Source organism: Petaurus breviceps, unplaced genomic scaffold (genome assembly GCF_028583685.1).
Source record: "Petaurus breviceps papuanus isolate PSGF00001 unplaced genomic scaffold, PetGlider_PUasm1.0 115, whole genome shotgun sequence".
NCBI classification, from domain to species: Eukaryota; Metazoa; Chordata; class Mammalia; order Diprotodontia; family Petauridae; genus Petaurus; species Petaurus breviceps.
The window spans coordinates 3,660,910-3,683,709 of record NW_027185612.1 but is presented as its reverse complement, the minus strand read 5'-3'; the positions used below and the strand labels follow the sequence as shown (position 1 = coordinate 3,683,709).

At 34.4% G+C, this 22,800-nt stretch overlaps 1 protein-coding gene across 10 annotated transcripts in view; it reads left to right on the top strand.

Moving 5' to 3' along the window:
* KMT2C (lysine methyltransferase 2C) overlaps positions 1-22,800 on the top strand; it is a 336,336-nt gene that overhangs the window by 250,692 nt on the left and 62,844 nt on the right. For 9 of the 10 annotated variants that reach the window (XM_069084226.1, XM_069084177.1, XM_069084204.1 and 6 more), the window contains 7 exons: positions 3,197-3,380; positions 11,964-12,068; positions 13,697-13,834; positions 14,021-14,053; positions 14,139-14,258; positions 21,333-21,471; positions 21,682-21,896. In XM_069084226.1, the coding sequence (XP_068940327.1) occupies positions 3,197-3,380; positions 11,964-12,068; positions 13,697-13,834; positions 14,021-14,053; positions 14,139-14,258; positions 21,333-21,471; positions 21,682-21,896 (934 nt within the window). Of the gene's footprint in view, positions 1-3,196; positions 3,381-11,963; positions 12,069-12,492; positions 12,541-13,696; positions 13,835-14,020; positions 14,054-14,138; positions 14,259-21,332; positions 21,472-21,681; positions 21,897-22,800 lie in introns of all 10 variants that reach the window. The other variant, XM_069084252.1, reaches the window with a different exon arrangement.

The window sequence follows — 22,800 nt, the reverse complement described above, 5'->3', positions numbered from 1 at the left end:
GTGTGTGTGTGTGTGTGTGTGTGTGTGTGTGTGTGTGTGTGTGTGTGTATGTTAGTTAAATGTCTGAGTCTGGAATCAAACTCGGGTCCTCCTGACTCCTGGGCCAGCACTTTACTCACTGCGAGACCTAGCCTCCCCAAGTAAGAAATATTTAAATGCTTATTGAATACCTTCCCTTAGATAAAATAAATGAATTTTGAAAATATATAAGCCAGGAAGATGGCAGAATAGAAGCAGAACCTCCCCGATGCTCCGGCCTCTACCCCAGTCCATGTAAAAAGGGGACTCTAAACAAATGTTGGAGCTGCAGAACCCACAAAATGACACAGAGAAGCAAACCTCCCTCTGAGGACAGCCCAGCAGGTCAGCAAGAATCGGCCAGCCCAGCGCTCTGGGAGCCGAGCCCAGTTCCACGCTGAGGCTTTAGCCCCAGGTGGGCCTGAGCAGCCACTGGCCAGAGGGACTCCAGGTCAGCACCAGCTTGGCCGTTTCCAGATTTATCAACACATAGATGCGAAGGACAAAGAGAGAGCAGTCTGGACTTTGGGACCCAGTAAGTGGGAGTGTGTGGCTTTTGCTCCCCAGGGCCAGAAGCCACTGAGACACTGGCACAGCCAGCCAGCACCATGTGGCAGCTTCAGCTCCTGGCCTGCAGAGTGTAGGGGGACCATGCACCAGTCTGAGGGGAAATCGCTCTTGCTTTAACCTGCTTGGATCTGGATTGCAGTCTAGGGTGGAGGTCCTGGGGCGTGTGTCCAGTTTGCCAGAGCGTGTGGAGGCCTCAGAGAGAGGGCACCCATCTAATACCTCCAGCAGCTGAGAAAACCCCAGCGTTTGGAACAAAAGCTCCCATGTCTGGTGGCAGAGTCCTACTGTGGCAAAAAGCCCAAAAGTCAAATAATTGAGTGGCAAAATGAGCAGGCAAAGGAAACAAAGCAGACAGAAGATTCCAACATTAGGCTCCTATTTTGGGGACAAAAAGGAGCAAAGCATGAAACAGGAGAAAGACAGTGAAGTCAGAACTCCTGCCCCGAAAGCTTCAAAGAAAAATATGAGCTGATTACAGGCCATAGAGGACCTTAAGAAGCAAATAAGAGAAGTGGAGGAAAAATTCAGAAGACAAATGAGAACGATGCAAGAAAATTAGAAAATGAAGAGTCAACAGCCTGACTGAAGAAAGTAACACCTTAAAAAATAGACTTACTCAAATGGCAAAAGAGGCTCAAAAAGGCAGTGAGGAGAGAATGCCTAAAAAGCTGAATTTGCCAGATGGAAAAAGAATCTCAAAAGCTTACTGAGGAGAATCATTCCTTCAGAATTAGATTGGAGCAAATGGAAGCTAATGACTTTATGAGAAATCAGGATGCTGTTAAACAGATCCAAACAAATGAAAGAATAGAGGGCAACGTAAAATATCTCATGGGAAAAACCACTGACCTGGAAAATAGATCCAGGAGAGATAATTTTAAAATTATTGGACTACCTGAAAGCCATGAGCAAAGTAAGAACCTAGAAATCATCCTCCAAGAAATTCTCAAGGAAAACTGCCCTGATGCTTTAGAACCAGAAGGCAAAATAGAGGTTGAAAGAATCCACTGATCACCTCCTGAAAAAGATCCCAAAAAGAAAACTCCTAGGAATATTATAGCCAGGTTCCGGAATTCCCAGTTCAAGGAGAGAACATTACGAGCAGCCAGGAAGAAACAATTTGAATATTGTGGAAACACAATCAGGATAACCCAGGATCTGGCAGCTTCTACACTGAGGGATCCAAAGGGCTTGGAATATGATATTCCGGAGGGCAAAGGAGCTGGGATTAAAACCGAGTCACCTACCCAGCAAAACTGAGTAGTGGAAAAAAGACAGTAGGAAAAGAAATCCAAAAATGTTATAACAAGCTCTTATCTACATCAGTTTTCAGTTTAATTCAGTAGACAATTAAGAAGCTAGACAGCTGGGAATAAATGAGATGAAATAAATTTCCTCTCTTTCTGTTTTCATTACTATGATTATTGATGCTTTCAATTTTCCTCATGTTATATACATAGCCACATAAACATAATATAGAAGCAGATTATTTTAGGAAAAAAATTTTTAAAACATTTCCAGTGAACAACTCTTAATTTAGTAAATTAAACGTTTTTTGAAGTGTATTAATGTTCAGAATATTGAGATGCTATTAAGAAATTACCACATTGTGATAACTGGCATACTCCTAATCATATCTACTCTCAGCTGACTGTTAATGTTATTTAGAGGGTTCTCAACCATTTTTTGCAAATGTCAGATTGAGAGGCCATTTTAATTTCTTTATGAGTCATTTCTGATCCCTTGCTTGACTGATGATATTAGTATTGTCTGAAGGTTTGTTTCGTATCAAGAGAAGTTCATAAGGCCATTAGATTACAGTAAGGTACGAACTGTGGGTTTAATGTTGAGAAATGTTGGTGGTATGAGTCACTTGCTAAACTAAAGAACAAAGCCATAGTACCCAAGAATACTAACTAAAAGAGTCTTGCCTGAGCTCCTTATACAGGTAAATATGAGGAGATTCTAGGAATCACACTCAGGTATTCTCATTCCAGAATCACTGCTTTTGAATACCCTATGCTGCCACATCGAAATGACTCTTTTAATTACTCCCTTTGGGGTGATGCATAATTTATGATATTTTTAAAAGTTCAGTGTCCAGGGCATTTCTACAAATGAATCAATCCTAGGACATAAAATATGCTTTTGAAAAAACTTAATATGTAGATTATGTTATTTTGGGATGTTCAATAGACTTAAATTTGTATGAAAGTATTTCTGGTTAAAAGAGGAAAATAATGTACCAAAGTTAGGTTTTTTTTTTTTTTAAGTTTTGAAATTTTAATTATAATTAAATTTCTCGATATTTAAATTGCTTTGTAAGTCAGTTCTTGAATGCATATTTTGCTTTTCAGTTGTGCAGTTCTGGGCTTCTCTAAACCCAAGAAGAGTTAACTTCACGAATTAGAGTTTAAAAAACCTGTCTTTGTAAATAACTGTCTTTCTTCATGATTAAATTTTGTATTTTTGTAATAGACTGTACTATCAAGTATAGTTTTCATTTTACTACCCATTGTTAATTGAGTATTAGAATGTTCAAATGTTTTATAGGAATATATCAATATTCAGAGGTAACTGAATGTTATTTTTGCTTATTTTCATCTAGGAAGCCTTCTTTGGAAAAGACCTTCTAGATACAAGTAGGCAAAACAAGTTGTGTCTAGATAACTTGTCCGAAGAATCAGCATCTCAGCTTGCATGCAAAACTAACATGAACACAAACTTTTTAGATCCTACTTCTGACCCCCTGCTCAGCTCAGCCTCAACTCCAGTGAAATCAGGAACTCAAGGTATATAAAATTCATGACAATTCAATAAGTTCTTATTTTATTTCCTTTGTATGCATGGTTTGTGCCTTAAGTATTTATGCTTTTAACAGTTTTCTTTTCTTTTTTTTTTTTCTGATGAGATGTCAGGAAACCTGTATCACATACCTTTCACAGTTATGGGATCTACCCTTATTTCTCACAATACAAAATTGAGTAAGACAAAACCTGGTATAGTGGCCTTGAAATCAGAAAATCAGAGTTTGAGTCCTCGTGCCATGAATAAGTCACTTCATCTTTACAAATCCTCTAGCCTATCTTACCAAGTTATTGTGAGGAAATCTTGAACAGGTCTAGAAATATGAATAATTATTGATATTAGCAGCTTCCCTAGACTATTTTTCCTCTCTTGGTGTTTCTTTTTTGTGTTTTGTGTTTACAAATAAATCATTTAGAAAATTTGGAAAGGATAATAACAGAACAGACTAAATCTCTGAAAGCATTACTTATTTTTGTCAATAAATTTTGCTGTTTCCTCAATTGGAATTAGATGTGGATTTTATTTTATTTTTTTAATGGTCTTTCATTTTCAAATTTTGCTTCTTTATATGCTGCATATCAGTTAAATCCAAGAATCTTAACCTTTACTGTTCCACGGACCTCTGGCAGTCTGAAGTCCATAAAAATGCCGTATGATTCAAAAAATATTCAGCATTAGAAGGAAACCAATTTTATTGAAAAAAAAAGTGTAGTTTTATTGTATCCAAGTTCATGCATTCCCTAAATTCTGTCCAAAGACTACTTCTGGAAAACTCAACCTAAGAACTTCTGACCATTCACAGCCTCTTTTAGCTTTTCACTGTGTTTCCTTCAGATTTAAAAATACTACCTCCTCATGTCCATTTAGTTGAAGTTTGATAAACATGAGACAATATGTAAGGCTTGAAGAAACTATTGATAGCATGCCTTAGTGAATAGACTCTTGGGTTTAGAGTCGTCCTGGGTTTTAGTCTTGTCTGTAATATATGTTATCTTGCAAACCTGCACAAAGCACATACCTTCTCCCCAGCTAGTTTTCAAAAATACAGATTGGAAAATAGTTGCCAGTCTTGAATGGCATAGGTAATCTCCTCACTTGGAACTTTCTACCGCCATTAAAATATAATTCAGGACTAAGAAATATAACATTGAAATCAGATAGAGGAGAAAATTAATGCTTAAGTATTTATATATCCAAAGTCAGTATTAAAGTTTCCCTTACTGCTTCTTAAAGGAAAGAGCAGTCTATTAGAAATGCAGAAACTTTTTCACCTCTAACTCTTAAGCACGTGATTTATGAGCAAGTCATTTCACCTCATTGGTATTCAGTATCTTTTTTCTGGCTCTTGGAAGGCAGTTGGGCTTAAGTAATTTGCCCAAGGTTACACAGTTAGTTTTTTTGTGTTAAGTGTCTGAGGCCGGAACCAAACTCAGGTCCTCCTGACTCTGGGGCTGGCGCTTTACTCATTGCGCCACCTAGTCACCCCAATTCAGTATCTTTTATCTATCTGTCTGTTGGTCTGTCTGTCTGTCTCTCTCTCTCTATCTATCTATCTATCTAATCTTTCTAAAATTTTTACTATCTTGCCCCTTTTCTAGGAGTAATGTTAGCTATCTTGACATGGCCCTTTCTAGAGTTGCTTTCTTACCAACTTCATTGACTTGGATAATCAGTTACTCTAGACAGATTGTCGATACCATGGAAGTTTTGAAAAATTCATCCTCATATTCTAATGGTTCTAGTATTCTGTTCAAATTTTCTGACTATAAAGTTAAATCTTCAGGTTTTATTTAAAACAAATACCACCAACTTTTTTTGATATATTATGTCATTTTTCTTTTTTTTCAGACAAGTTGTGAGATGTTAATTTTATTTTAGCAGTTTTCTTAAACAGTATCTTAAATAGTTTGGATATTAGCTGCATGCAGTTTTTAATCTTCTGGCAGCAAAAATAAAAAATTACCCTATCTGAAATAGGGAGTGATTTAAAGTATTTAGACTTGCAGGCTTCAAGATTTGCATTCTTCCTCCAGAATATCCATAAATTAGATTTCCAAATAACCAAATTGATATTATCATTGTTGTTGTTGTTGAGTCATTTCAGAAGTGTTGGACTCTTTGTGATTCCATTTAAGGTTTTCTTGGAGTCATTTGCCATTTCCTTCTACTCATTTTACAGGGGAGGAAACTGAGGCAAACAGTATTAAATGACATTGCCCAGGGTCACACAGCTATTGTCTGAGGCCAGATTTCAACTCAGCTTTTTCTGACTCAAGGCCCAGCATTCTATCCACTGTACGACTTACCTGTCCCATTACTATAAATACTACATATGATTATCTTATTTTTTTTTTCACCCCTCCAAAAAATTGTTGGACAATAATTGTTGATGAATGTAGTTGGAATGTAACATTACATTTTACATTATATATTTTTGTTATGTCTTTCCTTTGTAGCTTTTAATGTTTCCTATGTAATTTTAGTTTTTAAGTCATAATGTATAAATGAGTTATGAATTCTAACATAAGTAATATATTGTTGAAAATCTAGACAGTTTCTGTCCTTAAAGGTATTTTTGTGTTAGAGTATGTGATTTGTTAGTTCCTTTTGTATGTGTATTTTGGAATACTGTTTCTTAATGAATATTTTTTATATTTTGCTGCTGTCCTTTATTTGAGTGACAAAAGGAATTCTAAAAGCAATGTAAGCAAATCGGTTTTTTCTTAATTTCCCCAAGTCATAGAAATGTACATATATGTAACAAAAATTTGACTATCTTGCCCCTTTGCTATAAGTAATTGTTAGCTATCTTGACATGGCCCTTGCTAGAGTTGCTTTCTTACCAACTTCATTGACTTGGATGATCAATTACGCTAGACAGATTGTTCATATATAATCCCAAACCACAAGGTCTTCACTGTCATATTTTTTTCTCTCTTCATCAGTACTCTGAAGAAGCAATAGAAACATGTTTCCTGATGATAGGGGAATGTTTTATATGTCTCTATTCTCTCAAAACCAGGAAGCTCCATAATATCCTTTAAAAAAAAAACCACAGATATGATTATACAGAAGATAGAGCACATACATGTAAAAGGGATTTTTTAAAATAACAGTTATAAAAAATATATGTAGTGTTTTGAGATTTTCAAAGTATTTTTCTCAGAATTAGTCCTGAAGTGGATAATATGATTATTATCAAATTCACAAATGAGCAAACTGAAAATTAGAGAATTATCTTCCCCAGGGTTTCCAATTGGCAATTGTCAGAATGTGTTCATGAACTAAAATGTTTAATTCCATATATCCTGTGTTGTTTCTTCTGTGCTGTGCTATGTCTTGGGTACTTGATTGCCACATCTAGTTACTGCTCTTTTGTAATGAGAATTTGTAATGAAAGGAACAATATATTTACCTCGAAAAATGTTACATAAAATCCATAGCTAGAGATTTTATTTTCTGTGTTGGTTAATGGTGATCATATTAACAATATCCTGACAGTTTCAGAAAATTCTGTACCTTTCTTTGAGTGAGTTAGGGAAAGTGGGCAGGTTTATTGTAGCTGCCTGTAAATTTCAAGATTTCTTTTCCTCTGGCAAGAAAGTTCACAGGCACAGTCAGCAAAAGGTAGTAATATTTTTTTGCGCAACAGAGATACAGGAGATCATGTGTTTTCTATATTTACCCTATTATAAATACACTAGACCAGGGGTGGGAAACTTCGGACCTTGACATGTGGCTTGGTAGGTCATTTGGTGTGGCCTTTTGACTAAGTTCAAGTTTTATAGAACAAATCCTATTTATGTAGGAGATTTGTTCTTTGATTTTTGGATTCAGTCAAAGGGCCCCACTTGAGGACCTAGAGGGCCAAATGTGACCTTTAACGCGTAGGTTCCCCACCCCTGGACTAGACACTGAAATAAACAGGGGTAGCCACTAGATTGTGCAGTAAATAGAGTGCCAGGTGTAAAGTCAGAAAGATTCATTTTCATAGTTGAAATCTATTGTCAGACACTTAGAGTCAGACACAGAAAAGACTGAACAATAACAAACCGAAATGAATGGAAATACTTTGACATTAATTTCATTTGCTTCATTTAAACTTTGGATTGTTCCACGTACTACTAAACTGTGGTCTTAAGTGAAAGGAAATCTTGAGGTCTTAATGCCTGCATAACAGAACTCTGAAGTATTGCAATGTATTGTATACCAGAGAATTCTACTTGCATTTAGGTGATTTCCCCAAAGAAATAAAAATGTCCTCATTAAATATAAAAATTTCTTTCTTTCACCTAGCCGCCCCCTGGGGTTAACTAACTTCCTCAAGGTTATAAGACCAGTTATTTTGTGTGGGTGCCGAGTATCTGAGGTCAGAACCGATCCCAGGTCTCCCAACTCTGGGACCAGTGTTCTTACTCACTGTGCCACCTGGCCGCCCAGATTTCTCATCTTTAAAATGAAGGATTTGTACTTAATTATTTCCAGTATTCTTTAGTGTTCTTAGTCTATGACCCTAGACTCCTTAATTTTGTGATCTCTACATATTTTATCTTTAAATATCTATCCTATAGTCAGCCTTCATAGTCTCTTCAGTATTTGCAATTTTTTGTCTTTCAGGTGCCTTTTGATTTTTTTATAGTCCTTATATCTTTCATCTTTTGAAGTATTGGAATATTGTCATATTAAGTGGTATAGTAGTATTCTATTATATTACTGGAGTATAATTTATGTTGCACCCTCAGCCATAGAATAGAAATTACTTAAGAATTTTTGCTGTTAAATATAAGACAACTTTGAATATTTTATGGAGATAGCTTTTTAATTATATCTTTAGAATATTAAGTAGCTCATTGAATCAAAACATCCTTTCAGGTTTGTAATTTGTAATGCATGTTTCAAAATTGTTCTCCAGAAAAATGGTACCATTTTGCAGTTCTATCTGTGATATACTTATTTTCCAGCATTTTGTAAGTTTTAATTGTTACTGCTCATTTAATAAATGTCTGGTTTCTTCTAATCTATTTCAGTTTTATTCCTTTGCTTATTGGACTTAACTCATTTTTATAATTGTTCTTATATTCCTCTGATTCTTATTCTTTTGCTATTTGTGTGTTGTTGATTGGCTGTTACCCTTATTTTGTATCAGGCTTCTTTTTTTGCTTTTTTCTTTTTGGAGGGGGGAAAGGCAGAGCAATTAGGGTTAAGTGACTTGCCCAAGGTCAAGGTCACACAGCTAGTAAGAGTTAAGTGGCTGAGGCTAGATTTGAACTTAGGTCCTCCTGACTTCAGGGCCAGTGCTCTATTCACTGGCTCACCTAGCTGCCTTTGTCAGGTTTCTAAAAGATACAGATTAAGATTTTTGGTTATATTGTTTTTGGGTGTGTCAAATTTATTTGTATTCAAATGAATGCATCTACTATGATTTTTCATGTTTTGAACATATTGATTTTTCTTTTCTCCAGAGTGTAGATAAACATATTCTTTTTTCTTGCAAATTTTTAACTCAATAAATTTTGAATTTATTGTACTGTTTGCTATAATGTATGTTTAGAGACTTAAAGAAATCAGATTTTTTATTCATTTGTCTCAAAGATTTTATTAAAGCCTTTCTTTTGTGTTTAGCATCCTTGAATTTTATGAAACAGTTATTTATAAGTACTATAAAAGCATCATTTTACTTTTGAAAGAACACTGGACTCAGAATCAGAAGACCTAGGTTCAGTTCATTGTTCTATCGTTTAGTTATCAACTTGGACAAATCCCTTAATTACTGGGACCCTCAGTTTCCTCATGCAGCAGCATACTTTGTCTTTCTTGTCAGCAAGTGTTTATTAAGTTACTATATTCCACTGTAGTATACTCTTGTAAAGAGTACAGTAAGAAAATTAAAAATAGTACCAGCTCTCAGGGAGCTCACATTCTAATCGGGGGAGACAATATGCTTACAATTATGTACAAACAAAACATGCAACATAAATTGCACACAAAAGACATGTTGTTTAGTTCTTTTCATCCTGTCCAATTCATCATAATCCAATTTGTGGATTTTGGGTGAAGATACTGGATTGATTTGCCATTTTGTTCTCTAATTAATGGGGTTTAGTCAACTGGAAAAGATGAGGAGAAAGATTTTTAATTCATATCCAGAAGAGATAAGCCAATTTTAAGGTTTTTTTTTTTGTTCCACTTATCTTTTTGAGAGTCATAAGGATATGTGAAATAATGTAAATAAAAATAGCATCATAACCTAATAGTCCCACATGTGACTTTACTATTACATTTTGCTTATGAGATCCTTCTTTTGTTTTATTGGTATACTTTTTTTTGTCAAACAACAGTCTTGGTAAAATGATTACACTGTCTTGAAATTTAATATTTTATTTCCTTTTGCCTATTTCTTTATTCTTATATTCCCTTAATACTCTGTTGATACTTCTCTGTAAATTTTCTCATCTTTATTTTGGAAATTATTAATAAACAGTAAGGCATTTTAGATGTTGCAGAAAATGTTTTTTTTTAATTAAATGCTTTATTAACTTCTAGTTTACATCATTTCCACAAGATTTTGAGTTACAAATTTTCTCCCCATTTTTCCCCTACCACCATCCCAAAATAGTGATCCCACTGGATATCCCCTCCTCCAATCTGCTCTTTCCCATATCTTCTCCCATACCCCCTCCAACTTTCCAGTAGGGCATGGTGAATCTCTATGCCCCAGTGCTCGTATATCTTATTTCCCAGTTACATGTAAAATAATATTGATAATAGTATATGTATATATTTTTTAAACATTTGATTTTAAAACTTTGAATTCCAGATTCATTCCCTTCTTCCTTTGTCACCCACCCTTACTGGGAAGATAAGCAATTCATTATAGGTTGTACATGTGTAGCTATGCAAAACATTTCCGAAGTGGATATATTATAAAAGACTTACTATATTTCCCTCCCTCTTATCCCACCTCCCGCTTGTTCTGTTCTCTACTTTGATCATGTCCCTTTTCAAAAGTGGGTGCTTCCAATTTCCCTCCCCCCCAGCCTGCCCTCCCTTCCATCATCCCCCCCTCTCATATTCCCCCCTTCCCTCATGTAGGTTGAGATACTCTGTTTAGTGTGTATGTCATTCCCTCCCTAAGCCAAATTCAATGAGAATAAGGTTGCCCCATTCCCTTTTGCCTTCCTGTTCTTCCCCACCATTGTAACCATTTTCTCTTATCTCTTCTGTACGAGATAGTTCATCCCATTCTGTCTCTCCCCATCTCCTCATTATATTCCTCTCTCACCTCTTAATTTCACCTTTTAAGTATCATGCTTTCCTTTTAAATTGGTCCTGTGCCCTCTGTTTATGTGTCCTTGTACAGATATATACACACATTCACATATATATTCATATGCCGATATATCCTCCAATATAGACATATATGTGTGTGTGTGTATCTGTATATATATACACACATACAAACACACATTTCTGTTCCTTTCAATTATTATCATAGTGAGAAAAGTTTCATAACTGACAATTATCGTTCTTCCATATAGGAATGTAAATAGCTCAACTTTGATAAGTTTCTTATGATTTCTTTTCCCTGTTTACCTTCTCATGCTTCTCCTGCTTCTTGTATCTGAATGTCAAGTTTTCTATTCAGCTCTAATTTTTTCATCAGGAATGCTTGAAAGTCTTCTGTTACACTGAATGATCATATTTTCCCCTGAAACGTGGTACTCAGTTTTGCTGGGTAGGTGATTCTTGGTTTTAATCCCAGCTCCTTTGCCCTCTGGAATATCATATTCCAAGCCCTTCGATCCCTCAGTGTAGAACCTGCCAGATCCTGTGTTATACTGATTGTGACTCCACAATATTCAAATTGTTTCTTCCTGGCTGCTTGTAATATTTTCTCCTTGATTTGGGCATTCCAGAACCTGGGTATAATATTCCTAGAAATTTTCTTTTTGGGATCTTTTTCAAGGGGTGATCAGTAGACTCTTTCAACCTCTGTTTTGTCCTCTGCTTCTAAAACATCAGGGCAGTTTTCCTTGAGAATTTCTTGAACGATGATTTCTAGGTTCTTTCTTTGATCGTGGCTTTCGGGTATTCCAATAATTTTTAAGTTGTCTCTCCTGGATCCATTTTGCAGGTGAGTGATTTTGCAAATGAGATATTTCACATTGCCTTCTATTTTTTCAGGAAACATTCCAGATAAGATCCATAAATTATTTCTGTTTTAAAGCACTCTAAAGGTTTTTTATATGTCATCCGTAGATGTGTGTGTGTGTATGTGTGTGTGTGTGTGTGTGTATATACGTATACATACATATATATATATATATATATATATAAAAATTTTAAGAAAGTAATAATGCAAATTTATATCTCCTTAAAATTTGCTACCAGATGATGACTTTTTTCCCAGCCTCTGTTGGTCATAAAAATTATCTTCTAAGGTTGGAAATATTTATGATCTTGAAGATATTTCCTCATCAATAAATCCTAGAGCTTTACGAGGGTCTTTTAAATAATGTATTTAGCATATTGCACATAACCACATTTTAATGCTTTATTTCCTATAGCTAATGCTGATGATCCATTAGCTGACCTCTCAGAAGTATTAAACACAGAAGATGACATCTTAGGAATACTTTCTGATGATTTAGTAAAATCTGCAGACCATTCAGGTATGTGTCAACTGTTAGTAATTATTTATGTATTATCATAGTGTCATATGTATTATAACTATCAGTTGAAGGAAGGACTTTGTTTTTTAATATTTTGGAGAAATTTCATGCTATTTTATTTGACTTGGTTCTGTTTTCCCACTTATATGTGGAATGTATTTGTCCCTGACTCTTATTCTAGGAGTCTTTTTGGATATAATCATATATTTATTTTCTCCCTACATTGATTGTCTCATACATTGATTATCTCACTCTTATTCTCTTGATCTGTATCACTCTTTTGCTTTCATTATCTTGCTCTTGCTTGTCTGCTCTCAATAAATATCTCACAGAATTTCTTCTTGGCTCACTCTTTTTTGGGGATCATTTTTCTTTTTTTCTCTCTTATGATATTCATCCATTTTATTTGGTTTGGGTCTTGTAGGTCTTGATTTATGCACTTTCCAGGTTGAGAACTCACCTTCCCCATTTGGTAAGAATCCAAATAATGGATGAACCATGACTAGAAGTAGTTTTTTTTTTCCTAGTGACTTCAGCAAAACAGCCTATATATGCATGCTCAAGTATTAGTAGTGCTTACTTATTACTAATTCATGCTTTCATTTTTCACTATCTTTGTGTAGTTAAAACAACTTAATTTGTAATTTTTCTGTGTCCTGGATTAAGTTCTAAAAGTATATTAAAAATTTAAAAACAATTTTTTTTGCCTGTCCATATTTCCTTTATATATTTTCTTGCCTTTTTGTTGTCTGTTGTAACATTAAATAAATGATCCTTAAAGCTGTTGTGCAGAACTTTGTGAACTTTAGGTTGGAATTTTTTTTGTTGCCATTTAAACAATAGCATAGTAAAGCATGAATAAAAAACTTTCTTCTCTTTCTTCAGAGACATTCCTGCCAGTTTAACAGGCAGCCATTTAAAACTATCAATTTTTTAAAAAAAATTGTCAATATGCATTAAGTTTCTGTACCCAGAATTCATCCAGTCTCCTCTCTACTTGCTCCTTGCTTCCTTGAAAAGTAAGAGTATAATTTTATGAAGATGGTAGTTGTTTAATTGGACAGTATTTCTAAAACTCATTATATGCAGTAGATTTACTGCTTTCCATATATACAAATAGATATTTGAGTATTTTTTACTAGTACAGATAAAATTTATCTTTTTGCAAAGTAGTTATAAATACAACAGAAAAGCAGTGGTATTCTTTTCAGGTGAGGTGTCTTAATTGGAGTATCAGTTACATTGTTAGTATTCTTGTGGATATTCCATCTAATGAGTGTCTTCCTCAAGACTTGTCTGAGTTGGCGATTTTTTTGTTTCCTATGTTTTTTGTGTTCTTCATGGAAAATTCGTTTATAATGAAAAATACTTTACAACTGCTGTACCTGCAAATATAATATGCCTAATATAGTATACAGAATTTTCTTATATCAAACTCATCTTTTTGCTTTCTAAACAAAAAACTGCAAATTACTTGACAAATTTTGATGGTAAATTTAATATTGAAATCAGATAATTGGATTTTGTTTTAATTTATCTAAATTGTTGTACGTTTATATCACATTTTTATACCTAACAGTTGTGTGCCCACTAAATTCATTGTCTGATTTAATGTTTCATTTCTTTAGCCGGCCTAGATATTGGTTCCATCTCTGATGATCCTTCCTCTTTGCCTCAGCCAAACATTAATCAAAGTTCACGGCCATTGAGTGAAGAGCAACTAGATGGCATCCTCAGTCCTGAACTAGACAAAATGGTCACAGATGGTAAAATATTTGCCCTACATCTAGGCTTTCTAAAAGACATGAGTAAATACAATTTTCAAAGATTTCTGCATGCTTTAATTCTTCATTTAACATACATTCCTTCACATTAATTAAATTTAATACTATTGTTCATTTAACTATCTAAATAACATGACTAATTTCTCTTTTTTAAAAACTTCATTTCAGGAGCAATTCTTGGAAAATTGTATAAGATTCCAGGTATGTGTTCCTATTCTTTTTGTGCATTTTTTTCCTCCTAATAGTACTCTAGCTGTTCATATTTGAATTGCTATTTCTTTTGCAGAGCTTGGAGGGAAAGATGTTGAAGACTTGTTCACTGCTGTACTGAGTCCTGCTACCACTCAGCCAACCTCACTGCCACAACCTCCACCACCACCACAGTTAATTCCATTACATAATCATGGTATGTCCTGATTTGGTTTTGTGGGTGCATTTTCTTTAATCAATTTTTGTATGCATTATAATTTAATGACAAGGAAATATTGTGACTGCAGCCTTGGTTGAAGGTACACTTGGAGTTGTGGTAATGAAAGAAGTCATTCTATCTGTGTTCAATTAATGTTAGATGAATTGAATTCAATTTGCACAGAGTTCTGCTAAGTAACAAAATTTTTAATATGTTTTTTGTTAGGAAGTATAATGTTTGATCCCAGATAATGTGCTCTGTCATTCTTGAATAGTTTTATGTGCATGAAACAGCATGTAATTTTTTTCTTACCTTTTGAAAGGTACTCAGTCCTGTTTATAGCCAGTGTTGAGTGCTGATTCAGCAGTTGTGAGTCTAGTTAGTGTCCTAACTCTAGCTCCTGTAGTTCTGATGAATCTACTCTAAATCTTTGTCCAGAAGTTGTATCTTTCTGGTATTATAGTTGAAAATAAATTGAGGTTTCCTTCATGGGAAGGTGTAGAATTCTTTTTATGAAGAGGTGTTTGGTGCTTTGGTGACTGATTATTTTTTTCTTAATGACAGGGTTACAGCCTTACTGTCTATCATCTTTGCCTTTTTAAGCAGAAAAGAAAATTAAAAAAATATATTTTCACAGTGTTAGCCAATTAATAGTTTTCTTAAATTTTCTAACTTCTGCATTAGTGCAAGTGATTTAAAAGAAATCCTAATTTCCAAACCAATATTCTGTACTTTTCTTTGCCTAATAATTATTTAATTTTGTCCAAATAGCTTCACTTACCTGGATCTCATTCTCCTTGTCTGTAAAATGAATAATTTATACTAAATGCTCTATAAAATACCTTTCCTCTCTGTTATTATTTTGTTTCACTTTCACTACTCAAATGACGAATCCATTTATATGTGGAAATTTCCCATATTGCATTACACATATGCAGTAAAACAAAGGCAAAAGAAAAAAAAATATCGCCTAGTAAATAGGAATCCTTGTTTAATATTAAAAAAAAACTTGCCAAAAAATTCTGAAAATCAAAGTTTATAAATCTCATACTTGATTCTTTCCCTTTATCTCCATCCTTGTTTTGTAATTGATGAAAATTTTTTAAAATTTTCTTTTTTCCTTATAAGCTAACAATCACCAGTGAATATGAACATTTCATTTATATGAAAACTTTAGAGTTCTTTTATGTAGTTTTTGATGTCAACATTAAACAGTAACAAAATTTTGTCCACTTTTCAATTTCTTTTTATTTTGGTGGGTATTTTTTAGTGCTTCTTGAGTCTGTTTTCTTTTGTTTCTTTCTACCCAGTTACCCATCCTTTCCTGTCTCTCCACACCTCCTGCTTACCTCCCTCCTCTTTGACAAATAAGTATAATCAAATAAAACAAAGTCCATATTTTGACTCTATGTGCAATTATGTGTCTTAGTCTATAACTGTTAATCCATTGCTTCTCTTCCTAGAGGTAGTTAGCATGAGCCGTTGTTAATCTTCTGAAGTTATGACTGATCATTACCTTGATTAGAATAAAAAGGTCTCATAATATATTTTCTCCCTTTTTTTGGATTTCCCCCAGATTTTTGGAATTATTTTACTGTATTGGGCATATCTCTTGGATAGTTTTTCTATAAGAAGCCAACACACTTGTGATTGTTTGAAAAGAATTATCACACGAGTATATTAGTATTAATAAAGAATTATAGTTTCCAAACTCATACTTTCATTCTGGCCTGATAAATGCTTAAAACACTGTTTTGGAATATACCAATGGGTAGTCAGGAAAGAGAAGAAATTAATTCCTTACTACAAATCTGTAGAGATGTTCAAGGCCTGATAAAACAGATTGAATAGCCAAATGGTTTGGGGATCATGGAATTTTTTAAATGGAATAGTTTTAAATGAAAAAAAAAACTTTACAGTTAGTTAATTAACTGCTTATATTTGTGGAGTTGATTCATGAGTATTTTGTTGTTTTGTTTAGTTTTTAGAGGCAGGGTTGTTTGGCATTTTATTTGTTTTTGTTCTCTACATTCGAAGTGTGTAGTAAAAGAACAGATGCTTTTTTCTCAAAGGACTATGAATATGATTTCAATATTCAGTACTTATATTTAGATATAAGGTCAATCAAGACTTTTGATCTTCAATGTCTTCCATTCCTCCAAGAAATTACCCATTTGGTATAAGTGAAAATAGTGCTTAATTATTTTCCAATTGAGAATAAATAAACCAACATGTTCTCAGAGAGACAGTGTGCCTGATTCAGTGGAAGGCATATTCTTAATTGTTAGTATAGAAAAGTAAAACTGCTTCGGGGACAGGGATGACAATTGTTACTTGGCAGTGGTCAGATGAGCAGTTCTCAGCCACTTTCTTTTATTAGTCCTTTATTAGTATTTTTGTTATTAATCTATTGTTGTTCAGTCATTTTTCAATCATATCCAAGTCTTCATGACGTTATTTGGGGTGTTCTTGGCAAAGATAATGGATTGGTTTGCCATTTCCTTCTCGTGAGGTAAATAGGGTGAAGTGATTTGTCCGGGATCACACAGCTAACCAGTGTGTTAGGGCCACTTTTGAACTTGGGAAAATGTCTTCCTGACTTCAAACTTAATACTCTGTCTACTGCACCACCTAACAGCCTTAGCTGCATTAGTGATTTATAAGGGAGAGGAAATCATTGAATGTCATGAATGTATGACAATGCAGTGTACAATAGTACAAAATACAGTAATTTTCTTCATTCAATGACTTATATGTTTAAGTAGGCAATCAAATGCCATCCTTACGAAAATTTAAGCAATCCTTTTAGGTAGAAAGATTATCTAGTTCTCTTATCATAGCAGTGAATTCTTAGGTGATAATAGTCAAATTATAAGTGACACACTACAACCAAAATTTAAGTTTTGCTACCTTTCCAAACATCCTATTCCTTATTCCCTTCCATGTACTCTGCATTGCAAATAACTGGCCTCCTTATTACTCCAACAAGATACTTCATCTTCCCACTCTGAACATTTTGACTGTACTCTTTCCATACTCACCTTTGCTTTTTACCTTCCCTGGATTCTTTCCCGTTAAAGCTAAAATTTTACATTCTACAGAATGCTTTTCATGATCTCTTTTAACCTTAGTGAGTTCTTTCTGACACTGTCCCTTGTTTATCCTGTATGTATCTTATTTGTCCGTAGTTGCTTGCATGTTGTCTCTTCTATTAAATGTGTGTTCTCAGAGCAGGTACTTGTTTTTTTTCTTTTTGTGCTTAGCACAGAGCCTGGTCCATAATTGGTGCTTAGTAAATGTTTATTGACTTTCTTACATGATATTCCTTTCCCCTCTTTCATACCTTTGATCTTTTTGAAAAAGATTCATTCTAAAATTTAAAACCAATAAAAGAAAACTTTAATAAATACAGAAAAAGAATACTACATCTAATTCTGAATCTCCATTTCATACTCTGTTTTTAAATGCATGTTTGTGTATAACATCAGTTCAACTTATTACTTTTCAAAACTGTTCTGCCCATTTGTGTTTCTTCATTTTCCTTTGTTTTCTTCCATACATTAAAAAAAAATCTGGTCTTGTCCTTATGCATGTCTTGAAGGGTGGTCCTCATTGCTCTCCCAAGATGTGTTGATGACTGTCTAGACATTGTCTACCATGCCATAGAAATCTCCTCATCCTGGAAACTCACTCTACCCCCTGGACCTTCCACATTGGAAATACTGTTTGCCCCTGCAGCTTCTCTTGATTGACTGATTTGTCCCAGACCCTCCTTTTCAATGAGGTCACTCATTTTATCTGTTGTTATCCAGGCTTCAGACTTTCTCATATAGGTACCCGTTGAGGTTCCTTCTTGTTTTCCCCTCCAGCCCCTTTTTAGATTCTTTTATGTTCTGTTTTCCCTTTAGACTATAAGCACCTTGAAACCAATGTTCATTCTTTCTTCTTTAATTTCTATTCTCAGTGCTTAGCAGTGTACCTAACATGTAATAAGTGCTTGTTAACTTTGACTTGGATTGACATTATAGTTCACTTATCCAAACTGTTTCTTAATGATCTAGGTGTTTTAGGCATTCATTTTTTCTCTTATTTTGGTAAAAAAACAAAGGTATTTGAAAAGCACACAAAGAAGTATAATGTATAGTAGAATTTTTTTCTAATTGAAAGTATATGACTATTGAAGAAAACTATTACACCTCTAGGTCTATAGTGTAGAAAGTAGGAAAACATTGGAGAGTTATAGTCAGAAAGATGTGAGATTTTTGTGCTTTTTAAAAAAAAGTGTGTGTAAAGGTTTTTCATGTAACAAAGATGGGATTACTTAAGGAGAAAGACAGTAAGGGAGGTCATCAAACAAGTAAGATATGCTAGTTACATGGAGAGTCCTTGAATAATTGGTTTTATTTGAGTAGTCTCCAAAGAAACTGATGAAAGCCCCTTAGCATACTGTGTGAATTCATTCTTAAGTGATTTATCCTGTAGTGAACTTATGAAAAAAATCAACAAGAGTTCCACAGGGTAAATGAATTTTGATCTCTGTCTTTGAAGGGAATACCTGTATCTATCCAAACTTCATTTTATTTGAGTATTAAGAATTTATGGAAATTTGTTTTCTTAATTTGTAGGTATAATCTCCCAAGCTTGCCTTTAACTTCTTATTCTAGGACATAAGTATATTTTTATTTTTTCTTTTCCTTCCTCTAATCAATACTGAATTATCTTATCCTAAACCTCAAATTTTCAGCATTCAAGATGTTCTGAATGTCTGTTAGAAATATTTTAGTCTATCACTTTTAACAAAATTAAGATCAGTGTTTTAAAATTACCTAGTATTTCTATTTCTCAGCATCTTTATATTTGTTTACCATATGGTATATACTACTAAAGCACAGAACAGATGTTGTCTTTGTCTCTGCCCAGACACTCTTAGGCCCTCCCTTTAAAACTAGCAAATTGTTTTTGTCATTCCCGTGTATATTATTTTCTTAAAAATTTTTTCCAAACTAGCAAGCATTAATTAAGGACCTCCTTTTTGTCAGACAGTATGTTAAGGACTGAATATACAAAGACAGAAATAGTCCCTGTCCTTTATTTCTCAATTTAGTGGGGAGATACTATGAAAACTACTTTATACAAACCAATTATAATCCATTGTAAATTGCTTATAATTTTGAAGGAAGAAACTAGTATTTTTTTTTTTAAAGCAATTGGGATTAAGTAACTTGCTCAAGGTTACATGGCCAGTTATTTCTGGGTGTGGTGCTAAGTATCAGAGCCCGGATTCGATCCCAGGTCATCCTGACTCTGGGGCCAGTGCTCTCACTCACTGTGCTACCTGGCTGCCCCTGAAGAAACTAGTATTAAGGAGGATTAGGAAACTTTCTTGCAGAAGGTGGAGGTTTAGCTGAGACTTAAAGCGAGGAGGGAAAGAGTTCAGTGATCATGGAAATATAGTGAGAATGCACAGAGTCAAGGATATATTTTGTGTTCTTGGAAGATCCTGCATTATTATATCAAACTACATATAAAAAATAGCAATGTGTAAACGACTGGAAAGGTAGAATGTGTCCAGGTTATGAATGGCGTTGAATGCCAAACAAATGCTTTTATATTTGACCCTGGATGCATTACGTATTCATGAGGTAACAAAAGAAAAATAGTAAGTAGACATGTTCAAATACCTTTTTCCTCCAGGCATAAATATACGTAAAAACCTATGTAGTCTTGAATTTTCCATCTTTGAAAATACTACCATTCTTCAAACAAAATCTGTATATGATCAGCTCCTTAAAGACAGATTTTTATACATGTTTTGTAGACTTTCTGATATCAGTGTTATATATATAATATGCATTCAAGTGAATAAGTTTTTACTTTAAATTTGGAGATTTTGATACTCTTAACCACATTGGAAGGTAGCTTTTTCCATAACAGAAAAGTCATGAGTTCTGATTCAGGTAGCTTAGCATATCTGATAGCTCTTAATCTTGTGGACTTGTGATATTTCATGTGTGTGTGTGTTTAATTTTTTATTGATGTCTTTTTTACATCATCAAAATTTTTCTCAATTACCCTCCTCTACTTACCTCCTCAATAGACATCCTGCTTAAGAATATTTTTTAAAAGGGAAAAAAATGAGCAAAATTGATTAATATTTTTTGTTTTGGTTTAAAATTTTTATTTAGGCCTTTGTTTTCATCCATGTATATGTCTTCAGTCTCTCCCACTCCTTCCCCACAGGGGGCCCCCCCATAGAACCCCTCTGCCTTATCACTGAAAGTAGGTTGGGGAGGGGGGAGCAATACACCTAACATATGGTTGTTTTGAAGTCTAGTGAATTCATGTATGTAATTTTTTAACACTAGAAAGTGCCTAATCAGTATATTTGTTGATGGTCATTATTGGTATTCAAAGGATCTAGGATTTAGATTCAGGATTGGGTATTTAACTAGTATTAAGTATTGTATTTAAGACCATCCCTTCTACCCAGCTTGATATTTTTAGATGAGAACAAATGGGGCCTAGAATGTTGTGTTTGTTTTCCTAAAAGTCATAGAGGTAATAATAGAGAAGAAATTTAAACTGAATCCTTTTTATTTTAAATCTGTTGTTTTTTTCCTTCTTCAGCATGCTGGACTAATAAATAAATTAAATAGATATAAAGTACAAAGCGTTCACTACCTTGAGCATTAGTGAAAATCTTTCCGGTTGTTTTAACTTGTGTAGTATTGGAATCTTTTTTTTTTTTTTTTGCATTTTCTATTTGTTGTGAAAAACCTTTCTTTCTTTGCTTGTTTTGTTTTAAACGTGGGTCTCCTTAATTCTTATTTATTGACATTCATTGAGTAACAAATACCTGCCCTAAAAATGCCAAGTGCATACTTAAATTCATTTATACATTGCCTTCTTCCACTCCAAGTCCTAAGCCATTTTTCCCTCTGATGTATGTCATTCTAGAAGTTAAATTTATACAAAGATTATACTACTGAGATTTTAAAGTACGTAGTTGTTTTATTTGTCATAGCTATAATATACATACAACCATTTAAATTATTTTTTTCTCATCCCAAGGAGATGGTGTTTTTTCTCGCATGCCGCTTATGAATGGCCTAATTGCACCCAATCCTCATCTTCCTCATAATTCTTTGACTCCTGGAAATGGATTAGGAACTTTCTCTTCTATAACACAGTCTCCATATACTGATGCCAGGTAAATAATTCCAAAACTTAAATCATGGTGATTATAGATGTGTGTAGATTGGTCTTCACTGAATTGTGTACATGTGGGTAAGAAATTTTTACCTGTTGCTAAAATAAAACAAAACTATATCCTAGAGATTTGTCCTGTGATGCCAATCTTATCTTTTAGTAGACCACTTAGGAATAATTTGTAATGAATCTGAGACATGTATTTTTACAGGGATAAAAATTCTGCCTTGAACCCAATGGGGAATGATCCTCATAGTTCCTGGCCATCATCAGCCCCAACTATGGAAGGAGAAGGCGATACTTTGTCTAACACCCAGAGAAGCACTCTCAAATGGGAGAAAGAAGAGGCATTGGGCGAAATAGCAACAGTGGCACCTGTTCTGTATACCAACATCAACTTTCCCAACCTCAAGGAAGAATTCCCAGGTCAGTTGGTATATTACTTAAATTAGTATACCTTTCTTTTCCCCCCAGTTTAATAGGTCAGGTGTATGTACTCTGTTGAGGTGGAAAGGACTCTGGCCTTAACCATAGAAGCCTGTAATGTAATGCCAAGGAAAGGCAACTTCCCAAGGTTCAGAATACCAGCATAGGTGCTCTCCATTTTATTCAGTGATAAATTAAGAACAGAGAAGATCAAAATATGACATCATTCAAAATACAGCATTTACTAAGTGTGATTAAATAATCTCCAAGTACTACCCCACCCCAGGACCTTACATTCATTCAATCACTTACAGAGTCTCTGTTCTAAATACTACTCCACCCCTAGGCTGTACCTTCATTTAGTCCATCACAAAGCCCCTCTTCTCAAATGGAGATTAGTTTCCAATCATAAGTAAAGTACATTCATTTGTTCAACCATAGAACACAAAAAGGTCAAAAGTTCCCCACCCCTGGATCACTATTGAATGTACCCCAGAGTTACAACAAGTTTAAGCATAGCACTTAATACCCACATGGAGGTCTTTTCTTCATTTTGACAAGAGGCAAGTTCTCAGCAATCTTAGTTCCTGGGGAGACAAGGCTTAGCAAGACTACAAGATACATTGCCAATCTCTTCATTAATTCATCCTCTGTCTGCAGAACAGTCCTAGGACCCCTGAAAACATTAGCAAAATCCTCTCCCAGGATTTCTGTAAACATACAACAAGAAAATCCTTCTTCAGGCCTTCTGAACCAACAGGAAGGTTCCCAGACCCCTGCAACAACAGCACTGTCCTTCACCAGTGGACAGTATTCACTCTCTGTCTGCAGGACAGTCTCAGTAGCTCTGAACCAAGAGAAAGGTTCCCAGACCCCTGCAACAACAGCACTGTCCTTCACCAGT